Raw genomic sequence first — 23,597 nt, 5'->3', positions numbered from 1 at the left:
ACACTGTTCAATTAATTGTCAGGTTGCTTTGTTGCCAGTGCCATGCTGTTTTTATCACAGTAGCTTTGTAGTATAACTTCAAATCAGTGGTTGTGATGCCCCTTGCCTTGCCCTTATTGCCCAGAATTGCTTTTGCTATTCTGGGTCTATTCTGGTTACATATGAATTTTAAGGTTGTTTTCTCTAGTTTTGTGACGAATGCTATTAGTATTTTGATTGGGATGGCATTAATCTGTATAACAGTTTTGGGAGCATGGCCATTTTCACTATATTGGTTTTTCCTTTCATAGAATAGGGAATATCTTTCTGTTTTCTGATATCCTCTTCAATCTCTTTTTTCAATGTAAAAGTCTTTCACTTCCTTCATTAGAATGATTTCTAAATATTTTATTTCTCTTGATACTATTGTGAAAGGTGCTGTTTCCCTAATTTCTCTCTCAGTGAGTTTGTTATTCACGTACAGGAATGCTATTGATTTTTTATCAGGTATTGAACTTGGGACCTTGCACTTGTGAGGCAGGAAGCAGAACCACTGAGCTAAATCCCCAGCTGGAATGCTATTGATTTTTGAGTGTTGACTTTGTATCCTGCTTAATGCTACTGAATTTGTATATTAGTTCTAGGAGTTTTTTGGTGGAGTTTTTGGGGTCTTCTATGTACAGTATCATGCCATCAGCAAATAATAATAATATAACTTCTTCCTTTCCTATTCATATTCCTTTTATTTATTTCTTTTTTCTAATTGCTCTGGCTAATGTTTCCAGAACTATATTGAATAGGAGTTGTGGCAGTGGGCATTCTTGTCTTGTTCCTGATTTTATAATAAAAGCTTTCCACTTTTGACCATTTAGTATGATGTTGGCTGTTGGTTTGTTATAGATGGCTTGTATCAGATTGAGATAAGACCTTCTGTTCTAATTTTCTGTGGGCTTTTATCATGAATATATATTGGGCTTTGTCAAATGCTTTTCTGCAGCTACTGAGATGATCATGTGGCCTTAGTTCTGTTACATACTTACCAGTCCAAATATTTAAATACAAGATGACCAAAAATTGTATTTTTCATTAATTTTTATAAGCTAATATAACAGGAATATATAAAGTGACAGTTTTGTCAAATATATTCAACATGAGAATCTACTGATTGAAATGACACCTGCTTGAGCAACCCTTAAGATAGTATGTAAACAAGCTCACTGCCTGAGTGACACTCAGGGTAAACTGTGAAGTGTTTAATGTAGTGTACTACATCTAGTGATTTCCACGTGTTGAAGCATCCTTGCATCCCTAGGGTGAATTCTACTTGGTCATAATCTCTCAGATGATTTGCTACATTTTGTTTGCCAGTATCTTAATAAGAATTTTTACATCTATGTTCATTAAAGACATTGGCCTGTAGTTTCCTGTTTTGGTTGGGTTGTTCTCTAGTTTTGCTGTAGGGATAATGCTTGCTTCCAGGAATGACTTTGGGAGTATTGCTTCCCTTTCAGTTCCATTAAAGAGTCTGAGGAGTAGTGGCATTAGATCTCAAAGTTCTTGTAGAATTCAGTAGTAAATCCATCAAGATCTGGGCTTTTTTTTACAATTTAATTAACTGATATTGAATTATTTAGAATTTTTATATCTTCTTGATTCAGCTTTGGTAATTCATATACGTCTAGAAATCTGTCCATTTCTTCTGAATTTTCTATCTTATTAGAGGTTCTCAAAGTAAGTACTAATGATCTTCTGGATTTCTACAGGATCTGTTGTGATTTTACCCTTTTCATCCCTAATTGTATGGATTTGGGTCTTCTCTTCCTTTGATAAGGTTGGTTTGTCTATTTTATTTACTTTTCAAACCACCAACTCTTCATTTCATTGATTCTTTATGTTGTTTTCTTGGTCTCAATTGCATTATGTCTACTCTGATCTTTATAATGTCCTTCCTTGTATGGGCTTTGGGTTTAACTTGCTCTTCTTTTTCTAGAAACTTGAGATTCGATATTAGATTATTTATTTGAGTTCACTGTTTTTCTGATGTGGCAATTCACTGCTATAAATTTCCCTCGTAAGACTGCTTTCATTGTGTCCCTAAGTTCCAGTATGTCGTACTGATATCATTGTGTAATTTTAGAAATTAATTTCTTCTTTAATTTCATCTGGGTCCCATTGGTTGTTTAGGAGGGTAGTATTTAATTTCCATCCTTTGACCTTTTTGAATAAATGTGTTTCTTGTATACAGTACACTGTCAAATCTTGTTTCTTGATTCATTTTGCCAATATGTTTCTTTTTATTGGTGAATTGAGATCATTTACATTGATTGTTATAATTAATAAGTATTGATTTGTCCTTGACAATATATTATTTTTCTCTTGTTGATTCCTTTTCTTTCTCTTGTCTTTAATTGTCTGTCTTGCCTGGTGGATTCATTCTATTGGGATTCTTGGAGTTGTCTTCATCGTCTTTTTCTAGTATAACCTTCAGAACTTTTTGGAGTGCTAGTTTTCTAGTCATGAATTTCTTCAGGTGTTCTTTGTCATGGAAGTATCTTATTTCCCTGTCAATTTTGAAACATAATTTTCAGGGTACATCAATCTAAGTTGGGAGTTATTTTCTTTTATGGCTTGAAATACTTCATTCCAAGTTCTTCTTGACTTAAGGGTCTGCATTGAGAAGTCTGTTGTTATTCTGATGGGCTTTCCTTTGTAAGTAACTTGTTTATTTTCTCTAACAGCTTTTAATATTCTGTTATTGTGTTGAATTTCTGGAACCTTGACTGTTACATGCCTCGGTGTAGTTTTTTCTGCTCGTGACTAGGTGTAGTTCTATATGCCTCAGTTCTCTGTGTATTAAGTTCTTTTTCCATACTTGGAAAGTTTTCTACTACTACTTCAGTGAACATGTTTTTTTAATGTCTTTTGTGCTATCTCCTAATTTGTCATTGCTTTCAATTAATCTTAAGTTATTCTTCTCTGCATTACCTAGCAGCTGTTGGATTGATTTTTCATAGTCCCTGGGTATTTTTAAGAAGTCTTTCATTTGATGATTGCTAACTGCAAATCTGTCTTCTAGATATAATGCTCTATCTTCACATTGATTCTGCTGTGTATACTTTCAATAGAATGCTTAATCTCGTGGTTATCTGTTTGAATCTGCTTTATGGAATCCAGTTCTTTCCTAAGTTGGCGGTTCCTGGTTCCCATCATTTTCCTCAGCTCTCTATTTTTTTTAATAGATATCTACTCTAGATTCATTAACCATGTCCTTCATTATGGTCATCATCTCTTTAATTACCTGTGTAATTATTTCTTCTTTTCTTTTTTCTCAAGACTCATTCATCTGTTTTGTTATTTCCACTGCTACCATTTCAGAAAGTTTAGCTGGGTAGCTTTTTATTTCTTCTGCTTCAATGCCCACTGTGTTTGCAAGCTCAAGCTCTGGGTTGCATCTTGCTTCCATGTTTTATCATTTCTATTTTTGTTGCTGTTGTTATTGGGTTTTTGTTTTGTTTGTTTTTTGTTGTTGGTTTTTTTTTTTTTTTTTTTTTTTTTTATTTTTTTTTTTTTTTTGGTACCGGGGATTGAATTCCGGTCCTTGTGCTTGCAAGGCAGGCCACCAAACCACTGAGCTAAATCCCCGGCCCTATGTTATTGTTATTTATTCATTATCTGCATTGACACTTGGAATTTGCTTATGGTAGGTAGCTTTATTACTAGTACTGCGGACTTTTTAGGAAATAACTGTTTTTCAGAGATGTCTTCTAGGCTTGCTGGCTCTTGGCCTTTGAGTTTGTCACAGGATCTTGCCTCTTCTGTTTGTTAGGGATAAGAGGTTGCAGCCTGTTTGGCCTAGTACCCAATTCTTTGGTACTAGACTGTAGTATTATTTAAGTCCCACAGACATCTAGGATTTGGCATACAAGGAGGATCAACTAATCATTGCAATTATGTCACCTTGGCTAAAGTAGTATAGTCCACAATAACAATAGCATCAATCACATAACTGTCATAACTAATAATTTGCCACTTTTAACTATCTGTATAAGATTTCTATTTATATAACAAAATCTAAGACAAATAAGAAAATTATATATAGTAAATATCCACTCAATAGTACAATTTTACTCTAAAGGGTAAAAATGAAAGGGAGGAGGGTAAAAAATAGAAAAAGAAAGAAAGAAATTAGAAGCAATGCTGAAAGACACAGGAAGATTACCCATGCTTCAGGAAACAGGTGAAAACAAGAGAGAAAGAAAGAATGAAAAAAAGAAAAATGGACAAAAGAAAATAAAAAGCACTACAAACAATGTTCACCCTCACAAAGAAACAAAACCGGGGGGGGGTGGGAAGCACCAAATGGAAATTAAAAACCCTAAAAGCAAAGAAAAAAAATAAGTTTCTCTGTGATTTCAAACCTGTGGCTACCTTCTGGAGTCTATAGTTTTGTGGCAGCATTTGATTCAAGGCATGAATACTCTCTCTGGAAGAAAAAGGAGGCAGTCAGAGCCCAGATCTGTGCTTGATAATCCCAGAAAGCAGCAGGATTGGGGCATGGGGTTGGCTCTGGAACTTTCAAATCCATGGACGTTCAGGCTGAACCTGACGTCTGATTGTGCAGTAGAGTCATTTACCTTGTAACACTCTGAGTGTCTCTTGCCAGCCTGACCACAGCTCCGTGATCATGGCTACCTCCTGTGGCTGTTTCTCACCCAGTCACTGTGGGATTTCAACACTGGGAGTCCTGAGATGAAGCCAGTCCACAGCTGCTCTGAGTCCCAGCCTGGACCCTCCTCAAAATGGCATCTGACCAAGCACTGTCCAGGGAACACAGCAGTTGATTGGACTAGAGTCACTCACCAGCTGTTTTAGTACACAGCATCCACTGCTGTGCTCTACCGGTTCATTTCTCCCTGAAGGTCTCTGGAGTCACCTGCTTTCATTGCACCTCTGCAAATTCCATCTTTCTTTCTTACTCCATGAGCCCAAAGCCTGGGAGAATGTAAAGGTTGCCCCTTCCTTTTTCTGCGATGTGTTCTGGATTTTCAATTTCCTATAGCCTCCATTTTTCCTTTCAGGTCTTTCCTGAGTCCCAGGAATCTACCTCTCTCCTTTCCTTCCCCAATTTGTTATTTTCCAGGGTCTGTATTCCAAATCTTAGAGAAGCCAATCTGTTGCTGCTTACCAGTCTGCCATCTTCCCGGAAGTTCCCTTAACATTTTTAAGATGTTAATACTACCCAAAGCAATCTGCAGATTCAGTGCCATCTCTATCAAAATTACAAAAGTATTTCTTTGCAGAAATAGAAAAAAAATCACAAGAGAGTCTAAATACCCCAAACAATCTTGAAAGCAAAAAACAAATTTGCAAGGCAGGTGGCAGCACCACTGAGCTAAATCCCCAGCCCATCCAAAAAACACATTTGGAGGTCTCCTACTTCCCATTTTTAACACATGGCTGAAAAGCAGCATTAAAAATAAAAATAGTGTAGGACAGGGATTTAGCTCAGTGGTGTTGCCGCCACCTGCCTTGCAAGTGCAAGGTCCTGAGTTTGATCCCTGGTATCAAAAAAAAAAAAAAGTTTAGAACTGACATAAAGACAAGTAATTACTGAAATAAAAAAGAAATAATTAAACTTTCATACATCATATATAGGCCAATGACTTTTGACAAGGGTTTCAAAACTATTCATTGATAAGACTGTTCAAGTGTTTTCAACCAGTGGTGCTATAAAAACTGGATGTTCACAGGCAAAAGAATGAAATTGGACTCTTACAACACATACAAATTAACTCAAAATGGACCAAAGATATGCCTAAGAGATAAAATTCCCAAAAGAAAACATGGAGAAAAGCTCATGATATTAGATTTGATGATTTCTTGAATATGGAATCAGAAGTATGGCATGAAGCAAAATATCTAAAGTTAGACCTCATAAAATTATAAACATATTTGCATTGAAGGACACTATCAACAGAGTGAAAAGGCAGCCTGCAGGACAGAAAGTTTTTGAACATTATAAATCTGATAAAGGATAAACACCCAGAATATATAAACAGCTCCTTATTATTCAATAAGGAGATATACACCTGGCTAATATGCATATAAAATGTTTAAGATCACCAATTAGTTAATCATTAGAGAAATGCAAATCAAAAGCATAATGAGATACCACATTACATTAAGATAGCTGCTATCCAAAAATAATTAGTGGTGGTGAGAATATGAAGAAATTGGAACCCTTGTGCTTTGCTGGTGAGAATGTAAAATGTTACCATTTCTGAGGAAAAGAGTGTGACAACTCATCAAAAAGATTACACATAGGATTTCCGTATCATTCAGAAATTCCAATTCTAGATATTATACCAAAAGGATCAGGGCAGACAAATACATTCCCATGTTCATAGTAGCAACATCCCCCATAGCTGAAAGGTGAAAGCAACCTGTGTCCATCGATGGACAAAATATGATACATCCGTACAATGAAATGCTACTCCTCAACAAAAAACAGCAAACTATTGTTATATGTAACCTTGGGTGAATCCAAAAAAATCAGTTATTTATATATATATATATATATATATATATATATACACACACACACACACGTATGCTAAATAGTAAAAACCAGAAATAAGAGAGTACGTATTAGGATTTCACTCATACAATATGTCTAAAAATGGCGAGTCATTTGAGACAGAAGACAGATCAGTGTTTTCCTTGGACTGGTGGGGGGGTGAAATTAGAGTAGGGCATGGAGAGCCTTTTGGGGTGAAGGAAAAGTTCCAGAGCAATTTCAGTGATCGTTGCACAACTATATAAATCCGTAACTCATTAAACTGTACACTTAAGATAGATTTTATCATATGGAAGTCAGGACTGAATAAGCTGGGATTTTTAAATTAAAAAAGAACTTGAGTGGGCTATTCAGTCCACACTCACTGTACTACCTCAAGGGGTTTGCTCTGAAATCCTAAAGTGATCAAGGAAGAATTCAGTGGGTGATGCAGGAAAACTGAAAAATAAAAATCACATTGTCCACTGGAGTGCTTTAATGACACTCAGAAAAAAAGGACTGTAGCCTCTGAGGGCTTCTCTGTGAGAACTGAAGAGGGGGTAGAACCAGGCTCCCTCCTCCTGCAAAGGAAAAGCCGTGTGACTTGTAGGTACTGCATCTCAGCTGCCCCGGGGCAGGAGCAGTCAGCCCTGGGGAGAGGGACAGCGTCTCTCCACTGTCAGTTTGCAACCTGCAGGAAGGAGTCATTCTGAGAGAGTGGCTAGAGCAGAAGAAGGTAGCTGAATGTGTGTGTGTCTGTGTGTGGTGGCAGGGTGGTGCTCGTGGATGCCGGTGTGGATGCAGTTAAACACACACTCAGGCTCAAGGGAAGGGATACAAAAAATATAAAATTTTATCATGATTATATTGTACATGTTTAATAATAGGGAAAAGATAAGAAGCCAATACACTCAAATGCTATTCTTGGGTGGTTGTTAATTTTTAAAGTAGGAAGGAGGTGAGTGTTGCTTAAAAGAAAAAAATTTTGCCCTTTTTACATGGATGGGCCCACAGTCAAATTGGCAAACAACATCCATACAGGTAAAGAAAAGTGCTTAAGTCAAACTTGTTTAATGCAATTGATTTTCATATATGTAAGATTTTACTTGGGAGGGCTTTGTTTTTTATTTTGTTTGTTATTCACAGTAAAACAGGTCATACTGTGTTCCAGGTCAGCCTCAGACTGCGTATCCCAGACTGGCCCTGAACTCACAGCTTTTCTGCCTCACTTTTCCAGAGTGCTGGGATTACTCATGTAAATAAGATTTTTTTTTAAAGGATAAAGAGATCTAGAATGCTCACCTCAAATATTGAATTGTTACTGAAAGACCAATTCAAAAAGAAGGAAACAAAGTAAAAACACTTTCACCCGGCTAAGACAAAAACTTCTACTTCCTCCATTGCTTTGGAAGCCATTGGTTCCTTGACACATCAGAGCAGGATGCCGGTGGTTGTCGTCATTGTTTGGTATGCAAGAAGACGACACATGAGACAGGAGAAGTGAACTCCTCTGGGCAGGTGAAACACCTAAATAACACAGGTCCAAGATCATTCTTTGGCTTATGTCTCCCAAGTGGCCAGTTCCATATTGGAATAGCCAGATATTTACAGATTTCCACTTTCCTATTATGCTTTCTGACAAAACAGTGGATGTAGTTTGTTTGTACAGAAAAAGTTCATTAAGTCAGATGCCCTTGGAGGCTATCGACCCATGTGTGTACAACTCCTACCTCTCTGGGTTGCCTTGAGAATTAAATGTTGTAATGTCTGTTGTCATAATGAGGACCTCAGGTAATGGTAGCTCTTTTCCATTCCATTCCAAATCACACACACCTGCACACACACACTTCACAAGTCTCACCCTGAGGTGTTGCACTGACATATCCCATGGAAAAATTAAAAGGAACCATTCAAAAAGAAGAAGGCCATCACACATGAGAGAGTTGGAAAGGAGAGTGGGTTATGTGAGCAGCAACGGGACTCCTCTTCCCCTGCCCTCCTTTGTTCGGGCAGCAATGGAACTAGAGGACATCGGGGCCTTCAAACATGGTGAGGAACCTGCTGAGTGAAAGGCAGGCAGGCAGGCAGCCTGCTGACCTAGGCTGACTGTGAGGTCGAGGCTGTATATTCAAGCCCTCCAAGGAGGTTCGTCCTGGTAACAACCTTCCCCTTGGCCTGGCTCACTGGTATATATTTCCCATTGGGGGGTTAAATGCAACCCGTCTCCATCATCATAAAAGTGAGAATAAAAACTCAAAACATTAGTCTGATCAACAGGGCCCCAGTGTCAAGGATCCATACCTACGAGAGCTGCAGAGAAGCAGTGCTCTGGAGCATAGAGCAGAGCTGCATGATTTCAGGAAAGCTTTGGTTGCTACAACAAAAGTCAAAAGAAAGAATAGTCATTTAAGCAGGACTGTTTATTTCTCTCTCATGTAAGAATTCAAGTATAAACGATCCAAGGCATCAGGGCAGCTCCACAACACCAAGAACCCAGGCTCTCGATGGCCTGAACATGTGGTTTCCATTTATAATCTAAGATAACTGCTGTTGCTCAAGACCATATGTACATTCCAGCCAGAGGAAAGGGAGAAAGTACCTAGGCAAGGCACTACCTTTGCTTTGGTTCAAAGGCACAACTGGAAAGTCGTGCAGCGCTACTCCCAATAGCCAAGATATGGAATAGGCCAAGGTATCATTGATGGATGAATGGGTAAATTATATACACACATGGGGGAATATTATTTAGCCACAAAAAAGGATGCGATCCTGTTGTTCACAACAGAGTAGATGGGACTGGAGGATATTATTCTAGGTAGAAATAGGTCAGGCACAGAAAGACAAATACTTCATGCTCTCACATATATGTAAAAGCTAAAAAAGTTGACTTCGTAGAAATAAATAATAGGAGAGTGGTCAACATCAGCTAGGCATGGTAGGGGAAGAGAAGAGTAGAGGGAAATTGGATAATGGGTACCCAAACACAGTTAGAAGGGAGGAATTCGTCCTACCGCACAGTAGGGTAACTATATAGTTCACAACACTTTATTGTGAACTTCATAAAGAACTAGAAGAAAAGATTTTGAAGATTCCCAACACAAAGAAATGATAAATGTGTGAAAGGGAAATGTTGATCACCCTGGTCTGATCGTTACACATTGTACGTGTGTACTAATTACCACCTTGTACCCCACAATCACATACAATAATCATGTGTCGACATTTTTGAAGTACTAGTTGAAGAAGAAAAAGTTACATTGCTTGGGTGTACCCTGCAATGACTAGAGCTAAGGAACAAGGAGCTTAGATACCTGGCAAGCTGGAAATGCAGTCCTTCTTTGTATGGCCATGTTACCTGGCACAATTTAAAGGGTGTGTTAGCTTCCTATGGCTTCCCTCACAGTGCGCTACAAACTGGGTGGCTTAAAACGCCATAGGTTTACTCTCTCCAAGTCCAAGATGCCAGAAATCTAAAACCCAGGTACTGGCAGGGTTGGTCCCTCCTAGAGGCTCTGAAGGAGACTGTTTTGCGCCTCTCCCACCCTTCTTATGGCTCCTGGCAATCTCTGGCGATTCTTGGTTCACAGCTGCATCTCTACAAATGCTGCCTCTGCTCTCACCTGGCTTCTGTGTCTCTATATCCAAATCTCTTTCCTCTCTCTTACAAAGATGACAGTTGTGAGATCTTCCACCCTACTTCATCCTAATGCAGTACGACCTCATCTTAACTTGATTACACCTGCCAAGATCCTGCTTCCAAACAGGGACAGCCTTATAGGCACCCGCAGTTGAGACGTGAACCTATGTTGGGAAAGGCACAACTTAATCCATCTGAGCAGGTTTCTGCTAAAGAAAGAAGAGGATAAAAAAATTGTGTGTGTGTGTTTGGTTTTGGAGATTAACACACAGGATTTTGCACATGCTAGGCAAACACTCCACCACTGAGCTACAACCCACGCCTTTTTATTTTATTTCTGAGCCAAGGTCTTGCTGTTTCCCAGGCTAGACTGAATTGCCATCCGCCTGCCTCAGGCTCCCAAGTAGCTGAGATTACAGATATGTACCACCACACCCAGCAGGAACGAATACTGAAGAACAATAAGTTCCTTGCCACAGGACACCGAGAAGTCAAATCTGAGAGCATCCACCATCCTGCTAAAATGACTCGCTCTGGTTGTCTACAGATGAACCTGACACACACCCCTCTCTAGATCCTTCAGGTGAGCCCCGAAGCTGTCTGTCTGCCCCACAGGTCCACATTTTGGAAACCTTCCTGTGCTCCTCCTTCTCCACACAGCCCTAACAGCCTCAGGGGACGGGTGCTCACAGATGCTGTTCCCTCGACCCCAGCCCACAGCGGCTGACAGCTGCCACCTGGGAACAGGGCCACATCATGACTTTTACAGAACTTAGGCACTTGCCTTCATGTTTTTCTATGAACAAAAAAAATAATTACTTAAAATGTTAAGTGATTGTATTAAACATGTATTTCATGGCTGAACTGATAGACAATTGCACTGATATGTGTATATTAAAAATCCTCTACTTAAGTGCTTTCTCTCACCACCTTAAATACATTAAAATACTTTTATGAGCCCTGAAAATTTTGTGGGCCCCAAGCATTGTGCTACCTGCTTAATGGATATAACAACTGCTGGATAGGGCGCTGAAAGCAAAAACAGGAGCATCAGCCGCCAAAGCTGAGCACAGATGTATTTAAATTCTTTTGCAGGGGGATTTTTGAGACAGGTCTCACCTGTAGGTTGTTAAGGCTGGTCCTGAACTCACTGCAGAGCCCAGGCTGACCTCATACTCAAGTGATCCTCCTGCCTCAGCCTCCCAAGTGCTGGGGTTAGAGGCCTGCATTGCCATGCCCAGAAGCAGAGACCTGTGGGTAAATACTAAGGAGTCTTTTTCGCCACCTCTCTCACCCTTTATGATGGTGCATTGTTTATGTGTGCTCACAACTCAGGAACATACCACAAGGCGCCAAATAACCAGATTAGGTCTGAAAAACAGCCTCCTCTAGGAACTATGAGGTACACTTCTCTCACCCTGATTACGTTTGTACCATTCTTACAACTACATGACGGGCAAAAAGCAGCCACCCATACAACCCCGTGGCCAGGAAGCTTTTGTTAAAGGGTAAGCGACACCTCCCAATTCTCAACACTTCGAATTGTTCAGTCCTTCACCAAAAATCAGACTGATCCCAAAACACATTTCTTTAGATCAAAAGTATCTCCCCACAAAGTCTCACCCGTTAGAGGTAGGCAATTGGAAGCTGGCCTGACCATGGCGCTCGCTGTATCTCCCTTGTGGGCGGATGGATCCACTGATGAGTTCGTAGCTGAGAGAGCTGTTCCGCGGCAGGGCCTGGTCGGAAGAGATGGGTCCCTGGGTCCGCAGGAGCAGTGTATCCTTGTTTCCGGCTCCTCCCCTCTCTCCGCTTCCGGAATGCCATGGATCAGCAGCTCTCCTCTTCCGTGCCCTTTCACCTTGCTGTTTCTCCGGTACAGCCAGCCAACCGCTGAACTGAAAGCTAAGAGCCAAGTCAAACTCTTCTTTAAACTGCGGGTGTCACATATTTTGTCTCAATGGCAAGACATAACTAAGGTAACATTGCGTCCCAAACCAGTCTTTCTCACCTTATGTCTTAGGTAGATTTCACATCCATTACTGCTGATGCATTCCTAGTACATTTGCTAGGGTGAACAACTCACCTCAATTTGCCAGAACTTTCCTAATTCTGGAACTGAAATTCTTACATCCTTCCAGTCCTAGGCAAACTAGGACAGTTGGTCAGCCTATAATATCTAAGTTTCATCATTCTCGGCTGAATTTCACATGTGTAGACAAGAAGATGAAAATCACTGAGGAAGTTTTAATTCTTTTCTTCCAAAGCCATTTCTCTCACCAATGAGAAAAATTTTAGAGGTAATTGTAGTTCTGGAGAGTTCGAGCCTGGTCTGATGCTACAGCTTAACAAGATGTACATGGCAGGCCAAACAGGTCCCCCTGGCCTTATAGTAATTTTAGGGTGGACAGGAACAAACGTGGCTCCGGAATATGGCTTGAATAAATGGCCCCCAAAGGTCCACATAGTAAAGGCTGGGCCCCCAACAGGCACCACTGGGAGGTGGAGCGTAGTGGAGGTCTTAGGGTCGTTGCAGGTGTGCCCTCCCAGGGGATTATGGCACTCTTGTGCTTTCTATCTAGATGTCACCCAAGAGCTCCATGTGCTCGTAGACGGCTTTTGGAAGGTGATCAAATTGTGGGGTGATATAGCTGGGTGGCTGTTAGGAAGCAGGATCAGTCGGAAGAGCCAGGTCACTGGGGACCTGTCTTACAAGGGCGTGTTCCTCCCTGGCTTCTCCCTTCGCTGTCCGCTTCTTGGTCACCGTGATGTGAGCAGCTCTCCTCAAGCCCGTCCACCTTGCCATTTCTGTGTTTGAGCCTGCCAAACGTGGGCTGAAACTACTGGAACTACTAGCCAAACCATACCTCTCCTCCTTTAAATTGTGGGTATAAGTATTTTGTCCCAGCAACGAGGAAAGTGGCTAAAACTGGAGCCCTGGTCTCTTCCTTTCTGTCTTTGCTCCCTGCAATGAGATAAGTAGTTTCGTCCAAACATGCATTTCTACTGCTATGAGCTGTCTTGCCACAGGCCCAAAGCAGCAGGGCCATCTGTCATGGCCTGAAACCAGAATCCAAAATAATTCTTTTCTCTTCTAAATGATTATCTCAGATATTTTGTCATAGTGACAGAAAGCTGAATAACACCTCCAGCTCCCTCTTTTCTGGGATGTCTGATGTGGTAGCTCCCCATTAATATTTTAGGTGAGTTACAAAAAAAAGTGAGGTTTGGGCAGTGGTTCTCCAACCACAATGCACTTAAGAATAACCTGAGGAACTTGTTATAAAGATGTATTTCCAGATCCTATTCCCAGAAAGTTTAGCTTGGAAGACTCCAAGAATCACTGCTACTCACAAGTACCCCAAGTGATTGCAACACAGATAGGGGACCACATTTTCCGAAACTCTAGATTAAGGGGGAAACTGTAAAAGTTGCTTCCTCTTTCATCATAAGTGAAGCAGAGCCAGAACATACCAGAAAGGAAAAGGAAATGGAGTCCAGGCATGAAGCAGGAGAAACTCAGTGTTAGGATTTCTGCTATCCAAAAAGCACTCTCTTGTAAATCTTGAGATTGCTGGAATGTTTGAAGAAAAGCATACTTTGGTTCACCAAGGTAACTGTACTCTCTCTGGGTGGTGTGCAGATCTATGTAGCTGTAATATATACAGAGAGGACGGTAAAAAGGAGATAATGACCATGAAAGTGATTAGTATCACTTACCTCTACAGGTACCCCGAGTGTTTATTCACATGCATGACGTGCCAGTGTGTTCAACATACAAATCTGCACACCAATCAGTAGCTCTGCTGTGACTGTGTTAAGTCTGAGATGGTCATGAGGAACCCAAATAGAAAGTCAGCAGGCAGGCAGTTGGATATAGTAGCTGTATTAGTCAGCTTTCTGTCATTGTGATAAAATACCAGCGACAAAGAGCTTACAAAGAAGAAACATGTATTGGGGCTCACGGTTTCAGCGGTTTCAGTCCATAGTTGTTTGGCTCCCTTGCTTTCAGGCCTGAGAATATCACGGTCGCGATCAATGCAGAACTGCTTACCTCATGGTACTGGGAAAGAAAGAGACTGAGGAAAGGGGGTAAAGGAAGGAGTGAGACAGGAAGACAGAGATAGGCAGACAGACAGAAGAAAACAGAGACAGAGACAGGGACAGGAGGACAGACACGAGTACCAGGGCACATCCCCAGTGATCTGTTTCCTCCAACCCTAATTAGCTTCAACCTCCTAGTTTTTTTCAATCGCCTCCGAATACTGCCATCAGCGGGGACCAAGCCTTCTACACGTGAGATCTGGGGAGCACTTAAGAAACAAATTATAACAAGAGACTATACTCTGGAATTTGAGTAGGACTAGAGATACAGATTTAGGAAATCATCTGCATACAGCCTCAAGACTAGAGTGTATGAGTAATAGTCAAGCCCCAGGGGCTGGAGTTTACTGCCAAACCAAGGTCACAGGCCCATACAAGCTATGTTCTCTGCAAGAAACCAAAAGCCGGTAAAGAATAAGCTCACCAGTACCAGAAATTTGAATACTCTGTTCATCAGCTCGAATATAACTCAAAGCCCACATGTGGAAGTCCCTCACCTCTCCAGGTAAAACCGCTAATTCACGTTGTTCCTCCGTGCAAAAATCCAGAGGCCCCAGGCAGAGGCAAGAACAGGACTGCCCCATAGACAAGCCTACACACTCAAACATAAACAGGAAAAAGATTCCCACACATTGCATCCTCAAGGGAACACCCTTCAAAGGGCTCCAAACCACAAAACATGAGAAAGTCTGAAAGCAGAGCAGGCAGTCTACAAACTCCACCCCCTCCCCCAGCCACATCCCTACCCCCACCCTAGGAAAAGGAAGAAAGGAAGAGTGTGGAGGGAGAGATAACAGAGCCCTCTGGAAGGAACCTTGGAATCAGTGCCACTGGCAATAGCAAATCATTTTAAAACTTAGAAAAGGGGCAGGATGCACTGAAATGGGTGTTTGGGGTGAGTAGCGTGGCAGACCGAAAGGAGCAGGCTGAGAGCGGAAGAGGCCCCACGTTCTAGCTGCCGGTGACGTTCTCCCCATTTCTAGATGCCCGTAACTTCTAATTGACCCATCTCCTATGACCTGATGACCTCACCACTGTATCCCTTCTGCTTTCATCTATATATGTATAGATAGATAGAGAGAAATAGATCGAAGATATCTCTATAGAGAGTGCATCAATATACATCTATATAGATATATACACACACCATGTAAAGGAGCCATGTGTCAAGAGTCCTTGCATGTGGGGGCTATGTATATATTATGTCTCATATGTACATAAGGTTACTTAGGAAACGTTATGGCGCATCTCCCATGTCCCAGAAGTACTGTGTTAGGTGCTGCCTCCCCCAGCTATAGACAGATACATAGACACTCAAAGCACCTTACACTGCATACTGATACATTATGTAACCATTTAACAGGTAAATTAACCAACAAATGAACAAGAACCAGGTAAGACACTGATTGATCCGATCCTGGCCCTGTGGACCTTCTCACTTGGACTGGAACAAAACCCAAGCTGATGCTTCCTCGTTAACTCATCTCCCTAGGACCCGACGGGCTCCCTAACTGGTCTCCTTTCAGCCTGTGCATGCGTCGTCTATCGGTGCGTTTAAGAATCCAGTGACAGCTTTGAGCCCTGTGGCCCTGAGGAAAGTCTGCTGCTCTGCGTGGGTTTCCCTGGTACAGGAGCACTGTGTATCCTACCTCAGTACGTGGGACGTCGGGTGTGTGACCCTGTGTTGCACAGGCCTGGCCTAACCCAACCACTCTAGTCCTGACTGGGGAGAAGCCCAGCCCTTGCCTATCTGAGGAAAAGGCCTTAAGGCAATGGCCGAGCCTTGCAACACCTTAATTGGTGCAGGGACGCAAACTTGCACACAGAATCAGAGAGAGCGAAGATGCAAGACCTCCAGAGAAGCCCAGAGCAATACTCACAGCCAAACCTCTCCAATTTGGTGATGGTGACCATGGTGATGACAACGGTAACGATAATGAAATGGTTGAAACAGTGCTGTCTTCCTTTTATTTTTATTCTTTATCTTTTAACACTGTTGGAGATTGAACCCAGAGCCTCACAGTGAGATATAGAGAGATGGATATAGCTATATCCACAGCCATTTTTATTTTTTTATTTTGAAACAGGGCCTCGCTAAATTACCCAAGCTAGGCTCAAACTGTGATCCTCCTGCCTCAGCCTCCTGAGCAGCTGGAATTAGAAGCATGTGCCACCACTTCAGCCTCCAAGCTGTCTTTTATTAAACATCGAATATTGCCAGACTCTGTCTATCCTAGGCATCTTTAATGCAATCTGGCATAGAAGGAAGATATTAGCATGATATTACCGTTGTGAAGCTGAGAAAGCTGAAGATGAAAGAAGGTACCTAAGTTACCCACTGTAAAACTGTACGAAGTGTGAAGGTCACAACTGAAATACAGGACGATCTGAGCTCAGATTTTATCCTTTCTACTTCCTCTACTGCTTCTGCTGCTGGTGCACAGCCAGGCGTATTAACCACGCTGGATAACTATCTCAAGGCTTCCTCATGACAGACGTGGGCTTTGGGGCTGGAACTGTTCCCCAGGAGCCTGGAAGCACACACAGGCACCCACTTCCTGTGTTTCATTCCGATCTCATCCATGGTCTTGCAGGAAGGACCAACAGACCTGGTCTTCTCATGTTGCCCCTCTTTCATATTCTCCAGGGCATCGGCTAACCTTGTTCAGCTCCTGACTTTTGTGTTCCCAGTGTGAGGCCAGCGATTTACCCACGTGACCAAGGCAACTGCAAATAAATAGCACTAGAATTTGGGGTGGGTGGGGGACTAGGGACGGAACTCAGGACCTTGCACTTGCCAGGCAGGCACAGCACCGGTGAGCTACATCCCTGGCCCTAACACTGGAACTTTAATGGTCTTCTTTGGGGGTATAGAATAAAGTCATATGAGAGACATAGTATTCATAATCCATACCACATTCTCGTACCTTACACCACTGAGGAGGTGCATTGCTAGTGTGGCCCAAACAAAATGCACTGGCTTGCTTTCTACGCTCAAAATAACTACAGAATTAATCATTTGAAATGTGCTTTCAAAAAACCTAAGATGCATCACTTCTCAAAAAAAGATTCTAACAAACCATCAACATATGATCACCAACAAGACAATGGGAAAAATAAACCGTAGTCTACTCTCACTGTGAAATATTATGAAGTAAAAAAAATAAGACGGTTTTCAGCTACTAGCAACAATAGATGTGAAGCTCAGAAATACAATTTTGGGTGAAAAAGCAAATCCCAGAAACCCACCTACCAATATGCGCCAATTCAAAAAATGCTTGTAAATTCTTTGACACCCCACCCTTCCAGATGTGGAGGCTAATTTCCCTGTTGTTGAACGATACCCAGGTTTAGTCACTCACTTACAATGAACATGGCAAAAATTACCATATGTGACTTCAAGAATAAATGAAAAGTTATTGCCACTTCCACCTTACTGATTGTGTTCTTTATCCTAGGAAGCCAGTCATCAGTCAGAAGGACATTATAGCAGCCGGTGGAGAAACCCACACAGGGAGGAACTTAGCCTTCCTGCTGATAACCAACGGGCACTTAGCCGTGGACACGAGCCACCTTCGCAGACCGCCCGGGCCCAGTGCAGCCTTCGGGTAACGTACCAATATCCTGACTTCGGGTTCAGGGAGGATCCCAAGCCAGAGCCATATAGCTAAGCCAGTTCCAAATTCATGATCCACTGAAAGTTGTGAGATAGTAAATATCTATTGTCTTAAGCCACCAAGTGTGTTAATTTGTTTTATAACAATATGAAACTACTACAAGATGATACTTTTTTGTATAAATCTCAGAAGCAAATAAATTGCTTATATGAACATGCACAAGTGATAAAACTGGCTTGTTTTAATGGTGCTGAGGTTTTCACACGCTCAGCAAGTACTCTACCACTGAGCTACCCTCCCAGCCAATAAAATTGTTTTTAAGTAAAAGAATACCAGGCAAACACTTCCACTGATAACAATATTAATGCTAGGATTAAATGCACAAAACAATGATGTAAAAGCATCCACGAGCGACCAAGCCTGGCAGGACTGTAGGACCAGGAGCACATAGAGAACGGAAACGAGGTAAGCAACCTGTTTGGCTCAGACTTTCCCTTGAGGTCGCTCGTCATGGCACAGTGTGGGACAACAGGGGCTGGAGGCGAAGCAGCAGGCAGACCTGCAGAGGCTCAGTAGGCCTGGGAGTCGGAGGGTGGGGTTTAAAGCCCCCAGACTGCAGACAGCGGGAAGCCTTAGTAAGCATCCCTACTCTGCTCGGTCCGCACTTCTGCCCACAAAACCCCAGAGCACAGCAAAACGGTTGTGGACTTGTACCTCTATCTTGAGGGGGCGGTTGTTATGCAGCAACAGTGAACTGGAAACACTTGAAAGCAAAAGGACAGGAAAAGACACACCAAGCAAGGGTCAATCAAAAAAAAAAGCTGGTGTGACTACACAGGGTCAGAGTAAACCTGAAACACAAGCCACTCCACTGAACGGTATTTCCTAACGAGAGGGGAATGGATCGTGTAAAAAAATACAGCAATTCTAGATTTGTATTCACAGAATAACCTTGTCTCAAAAATATATAAAACAAAAACATGGAGGACTAAAGGAGAAAAAATATACAAGTACGGATGGAGATTCAACTATATGTAAGCAGATTTTAAAAGATTGAAATAATTCAGAGTATATTTTCTGATAATGGTGAAATTAAGCAGGAAGTCCAGAATAAAGATAACCAAGAAATCTTCAGATATTTACAAATTAAATAATAACGCTTTTCTAAATAACTGTGGGCCAAAGTAAAAAAAATTAAAATATCAAGCTTCTAGACGACCATCAAAAAATACCATTAATAAAAAGTAAAAGTAAGTTGCCGAATAGAAGAGAAATTTTGCAGTGTATGTATGTGTGTGTACATATATAGAGACACACATTTTTGTAAAGTATATTTTACAACGTGTACATACCTATTAGGGCAGGTCCAAACTTGTGTAGAAGCATCTATGGCACCTATTCACCTAACAATCATGACTGTTGTACCCAACAAAAACAAGCACATATATGCACCTCAGGAGGTGGAGAGCTCACAGTAGTTCTGTTTATAATAGCCAGAAAGAGGATGCCACGCATGCCCAGTGACGGTAGAGTGAGTGGTGTATTTATATAATAGAACATCCACCCAACCGGGAAAAACAAAGAACTCTGAATACATGTGACACAGGTTGAGTCTCGCAGGGGGAAAACTGAAAGGAACCAGACATGAGACTACATTCTTAAGTCCAAAACTAATCTGTGGTGACAGGAGTCAGACAGTGGTCACCTTGGGGAGGGAGACGAGGAAAACCGACTGGGCAGGGGAGGAGGGAGGCTTCTGTTGGGGTAGCCGTAATATTCCATGCCTGGCTTAAGGCGTTATGTACACGCAGACTTTTAAGCATTAATACAGCCATACGCTTGAGGCTTGTGCATTTTGTTATTATTTATGATATACGTTAATTTCTTTTTAAAAATAGCATTTTTTAAAAAAGGAACAGCAAACACAAAATTCAGGGTAATGACCAGTTCCGGAAGAGAGATCAGGAGATCACAGAGGAAAAAGAGCCAGTAGAAGCTTTAAATTTACAAACGATGCATACACTTTTTGAAGGTATCAAATATTACACGAAAGGCTGATGAACACATTATCTGAGTAAAAACAAATTGTTCAGATGTTTGCAGCCAATGTACTGAACTCGGAAAAAATTTCAAAGTAAAATGAATATAGATGACTCTTGCCAGTATTTAAATACAGGAAGACAATGGTGTTCGTGTAATCAGTGCCCTCCTCGCTTCGTGCTGATGGTGACTTCCACAGGCCGCTCGGAAGGAGGTAGGTAGGGCAGTCGTTCTGACAGGCACTATTTACTATATGCTGTCTGTCTGCTGGGCACTGCTGTGAATGCTTTACACGCCTCTAATTGCCCTCTGAGGCCTGGACTGTTATCGCCCGACAGAACAGATGGGGAAACACACACAGGAAACACACGTTCAAGCGGTGGGCCTGTGGCCTCCCAGCAGGCAAGCGGAAGAGCCAACAGGTGAAGCCTTGGTTCTAAGCGCAGTCTCACTCCCCAGGCTTTGCCATCACTGCACCTCTTATGGGGTGTGCAGCTCCCCCTACGGGGCTCTCAGCCGCACCCCAGACCTCTGACAGCCCTACATGGATCCCCATCCGTACACCCGCCTGGGGGCAGGGGCTGTTGTGATGTGGTCACAGTGACAAGGACAACGAATTACACTGTCATTACTGCCAAAGACAACAGCACTAAGCCCACAGTGGACCGTCTTATGGAGTATGTTAAAAGTTGTCATGACTGAATATTTAACACATTACTCGATTCTGGACCTTCAGCAAGAAGTACCCAGAGAAGTACCTTCTCACTCGGAGCTCTGCTCTCCTTTCCCGGCCAATGGCCCCTACCACTCTGTACAAGCGTTCGGTTTATTCAGGAGCTGTGCCTCACTTCTGCTCTAGGCAGATAGGATTTGTTTCTGGTGCTTCTTTGCCTCTTTGCGGTGCAAATTACTTAGACATTAAAACGTGTTTTTAAAACATCTGCATAAAGAGTGAATACATGACGAATAAATAAAGATAAGCCAGACGCCCGGAGTTCTTTGTGAAAGCTCCCACACACCCTATGACCTTGGTCACCACATTCACTGCCATGTCCCTGACTCAGAAAAGGGCCTCTAAGTGCACACCACATACCCAACCGTGGTGGAGTGAACGGAAGCAGGAACGGCGCATAATTCCTGTGCATCGTGAGCCCTCGCCTCTGTGAAAGGCCACACTGCCACTTGGGATGACTGGACATCCGTCACCTCAGAGGAACGAGGGACACTCTGCTGCACTGCGGGGTCTCCGTGATGGACTGGATGAGTTCACCAGGGAGTGGCGAGCTGGCCGGACGGAAGGTTCACACGCAGTGCTGGTGGTGACGACCTGTGTGATGGCTCCGATCTTAAATGTCTCCAAGGCCCATGTGGCGAAGGCTTGGTCACCAGCCTGTGGTGCTATGGGAAGGTGTGGAACCTTTAGGGGGTGGGGACCCAGTGGGAAGAAGTTAGGTGTTTGAAGGTGTGGCCCTGAAGGGGCTATGGGAGCCCGGCTCCTCCCTCTCCCTCCCTCCCTCTCCCTCTCTCTCTCTCTCTCTCTCTCTCCTTCCAGCCACACTGAGTGAACAGTTGTCCCTGTCACACTTCACCATGATGTTTTGCCTCACCACAGGCACAAACACAATGTAGCCAAGTGACCATGGACTAAAACTCTGAGACACTGATCCAAAATAAATCTTCCACCCTTAGACGTTGATAACCTGAAGTATTTTCTCACTACAGCAGAAAACTAACATACCCTGTCTGCAGGATTTGCAGTGAGTAGGGTGGGGATATAAATGTTTCCAGAATCTTCACGAGTGGCCTTTCTTTGCCTAGTGAGAGTCCTCCGCAGTCGGCAGGGCTGGCCGTGGGACCCCCCGGTCCGGTGAGTGGAGGGCTCCTCAGTCTTTCCTGTTCCACGCTCGTCTCTAGGTTTCTTTGGGGAATGATTTCTAGCAGTAGGAAGACACATAGGGGCCCCTTTAAAACATAAATACCACAAGTCCCCTGAGCTGTGCGTGGAGGGCAGGACTGTTTTCCTTTCCCTTGAGAAGCACACCTTGTTCTTCTGAGCAGGTTGCTCGGTGTCCTTCCTCAGCCTCCTCTTCCCCGTTTCACCTCCTACCCCAGTCCCTCCTTCCAGACAAGTTCCGACTGCTTTGTCTCCTTACCTCCCCTCCCACCTCTCTCTCCGGTCTGCAGGGGGGAACGCCAAGAGTTTGATCTCAGGAGCAGAAAGAACCTTCCGAGCAACCCACAGAGCCTCGGAGAACCGTGCCGGGCCCTGCGCTTCCCAAGGCCTGGCTCAGTAGACTGTCAGACCTGGCGCTCTGGCTGCGTGTGCGGACACGTTCCGTCTTTGCAGAAATCAAGTTCCGGCCGTCGTGCTTGCGGGTGCCTAACGCAAGGTGTTCTCTACAAAGCCTGCACTTCATCCCCTCCCACCGCCATTCCCTCCCCGAAGGGGCACTCGGGGGCTGCCGCAGGAGAACTCGGGAAATGGGGCTGGCCGAGGTCACTCTCCCATCCAGTGTCTGAGGAACTGCATCGAGACCTCTCCTTGCTGTCCACGGCACGCGCCGAGTCCCTGTGGCACCTGTCACAGGCTCTCTCTCCGCCTCTTGGCTCTCTGTGTCCTGCATTTCTTTCCGTCTCTACTTTGCTGTGCATCCTCCTGTGGCTCTGCCTCTAGGCGTCTCTTCCAGTCTCTGTCCCGAGCTTGTCCTCACCCTCCCTCCGGGGGACTCTGGGAAATGCCCCAGTGCCCCGGGGAAGTCGCACCCAGCTTTCATCCGGATCCAGGTGGCTCCAGTCCAGTGCAGGATTTATGCTGCCCTGACCCTGAGCCGTCCAGAAGGAACAGCCAGATTAATGGGGTGGGCGGGCTGGGGTAATAATCGTTTGTTTGATGTGACAAGTCTGATAGGCGTTGATTTACTTACAGACTGATGGGCTTTTAATTGAGCACCTCCATCCCAGTCACTTCAAAGGCAAGGGAAGTTGACAAGGGGCCCCTTTCACGAGGGGTCGTGGTGACTGACAGGCCCCTCGGCTCAGGCTACGTGGGCCAGGATTGGCCCCGGCAGCCCTTCCCTGGCCCTCTGGCAAAGTAACACATTTTCTGTGTAACTTAGAAATGGCCTTTTGTCTGCTGCCAGGGAAGGCTGGCTCTGCTCGGAAGGCCCCAAGTCTCCCAAAGGGTGAGGAGTGAGGAGGGCTGGGTGATGCACACGGGAGATGAGACTGAAGACCAGGAGGAGGTGGGGCAGGTCCCAGGCCCACCCTGTACAAACGGCTGCTTTGTTCCTCCTTGCCGGGCCCAGTTCTCTCCCACTTCTTCCTCCTCCTTCGCTTACTTCTCCCTTTCTTAAACTCCTCTTTTGGCTTCGCCCTTCCTGGCACTCAGGCCCCTTCCCTCCTACCCTCTTTCTCTCCTCCTGGGAGCAAAGGCCTGCGGAGGTGAGGCTGACTCCTGTCCTCCTGGACACACGCCCTCCTGCTTCCAGGCTGTAGGCCTTGAGGCCATCAAACATGGAAAACTCCAGAAGTAAACAACTCTTAAGTTTTAAATAACTTTTACTACAGTATATTGTTCAAATTGTTCTATTTCATTATCAGTCATTTTCATCTCTTGAGCTAATTTATAAACTGAACTTCTCCCACCTATAGGAAAGAACCCAGC

The 23,597-nt window shown here is 43.4% G+C and overlaps 1 protein-coding gene across 4 annotated transcripts in view; it reads left to right on the top strand.

Moving 5' to 3' along the window:
- The window catches only part of LOC104848588, a 45,351-nt gene extending 22,011 nt beyond the window's left edge, over positions 1-23,340 (top strand). For 2 of the 4 annotated variants that reach the window (XM_010604642.2, XM_010604641.3), the window contains exons 3-4: positions 17,735-17,884; positions 22,118-23,340. In XM_010604642.2, coding sequence (XP_010602944.1) covers positions 17,735-17,884; positions 22,118-22,607 — 640 coding nt within the window. In that variant the 3' untranslated portion in view covers positions 22,608-23,340. Of the gene's footprint in view, positions 1-11,993; positions 12,152-17,734; positions 18,009-18,264; positions 18,354-22,117 lie in introns of those variants that run through there. The other 2 variants (XR_776480.2, XR_004517844.1) reach the window with 2 other exon arrangements.
- The last annotated feature ends 257 nt before the right edge of the window (positions 23,341-23,597 follow it).

This window comes from Fukomys damarensis, unplaced genomic scaffold (genome assembly GCF_012274545.1).
Source record: "Fukomys damarensis isolate Sample0158 unplaced genomic scaffold, DMR_v1.0_HiC HiC_scaffold_18, whole genome shotgun sequence".
NCBI lineage: Eukaryota > Metazoa > Chordata > Mammalia > Rodentia > Bathyergidae > Fukomys > Fukomys damarensis.
This window is presented reverse-complemented; position numbering and strand designations above follow the sequence as displayed.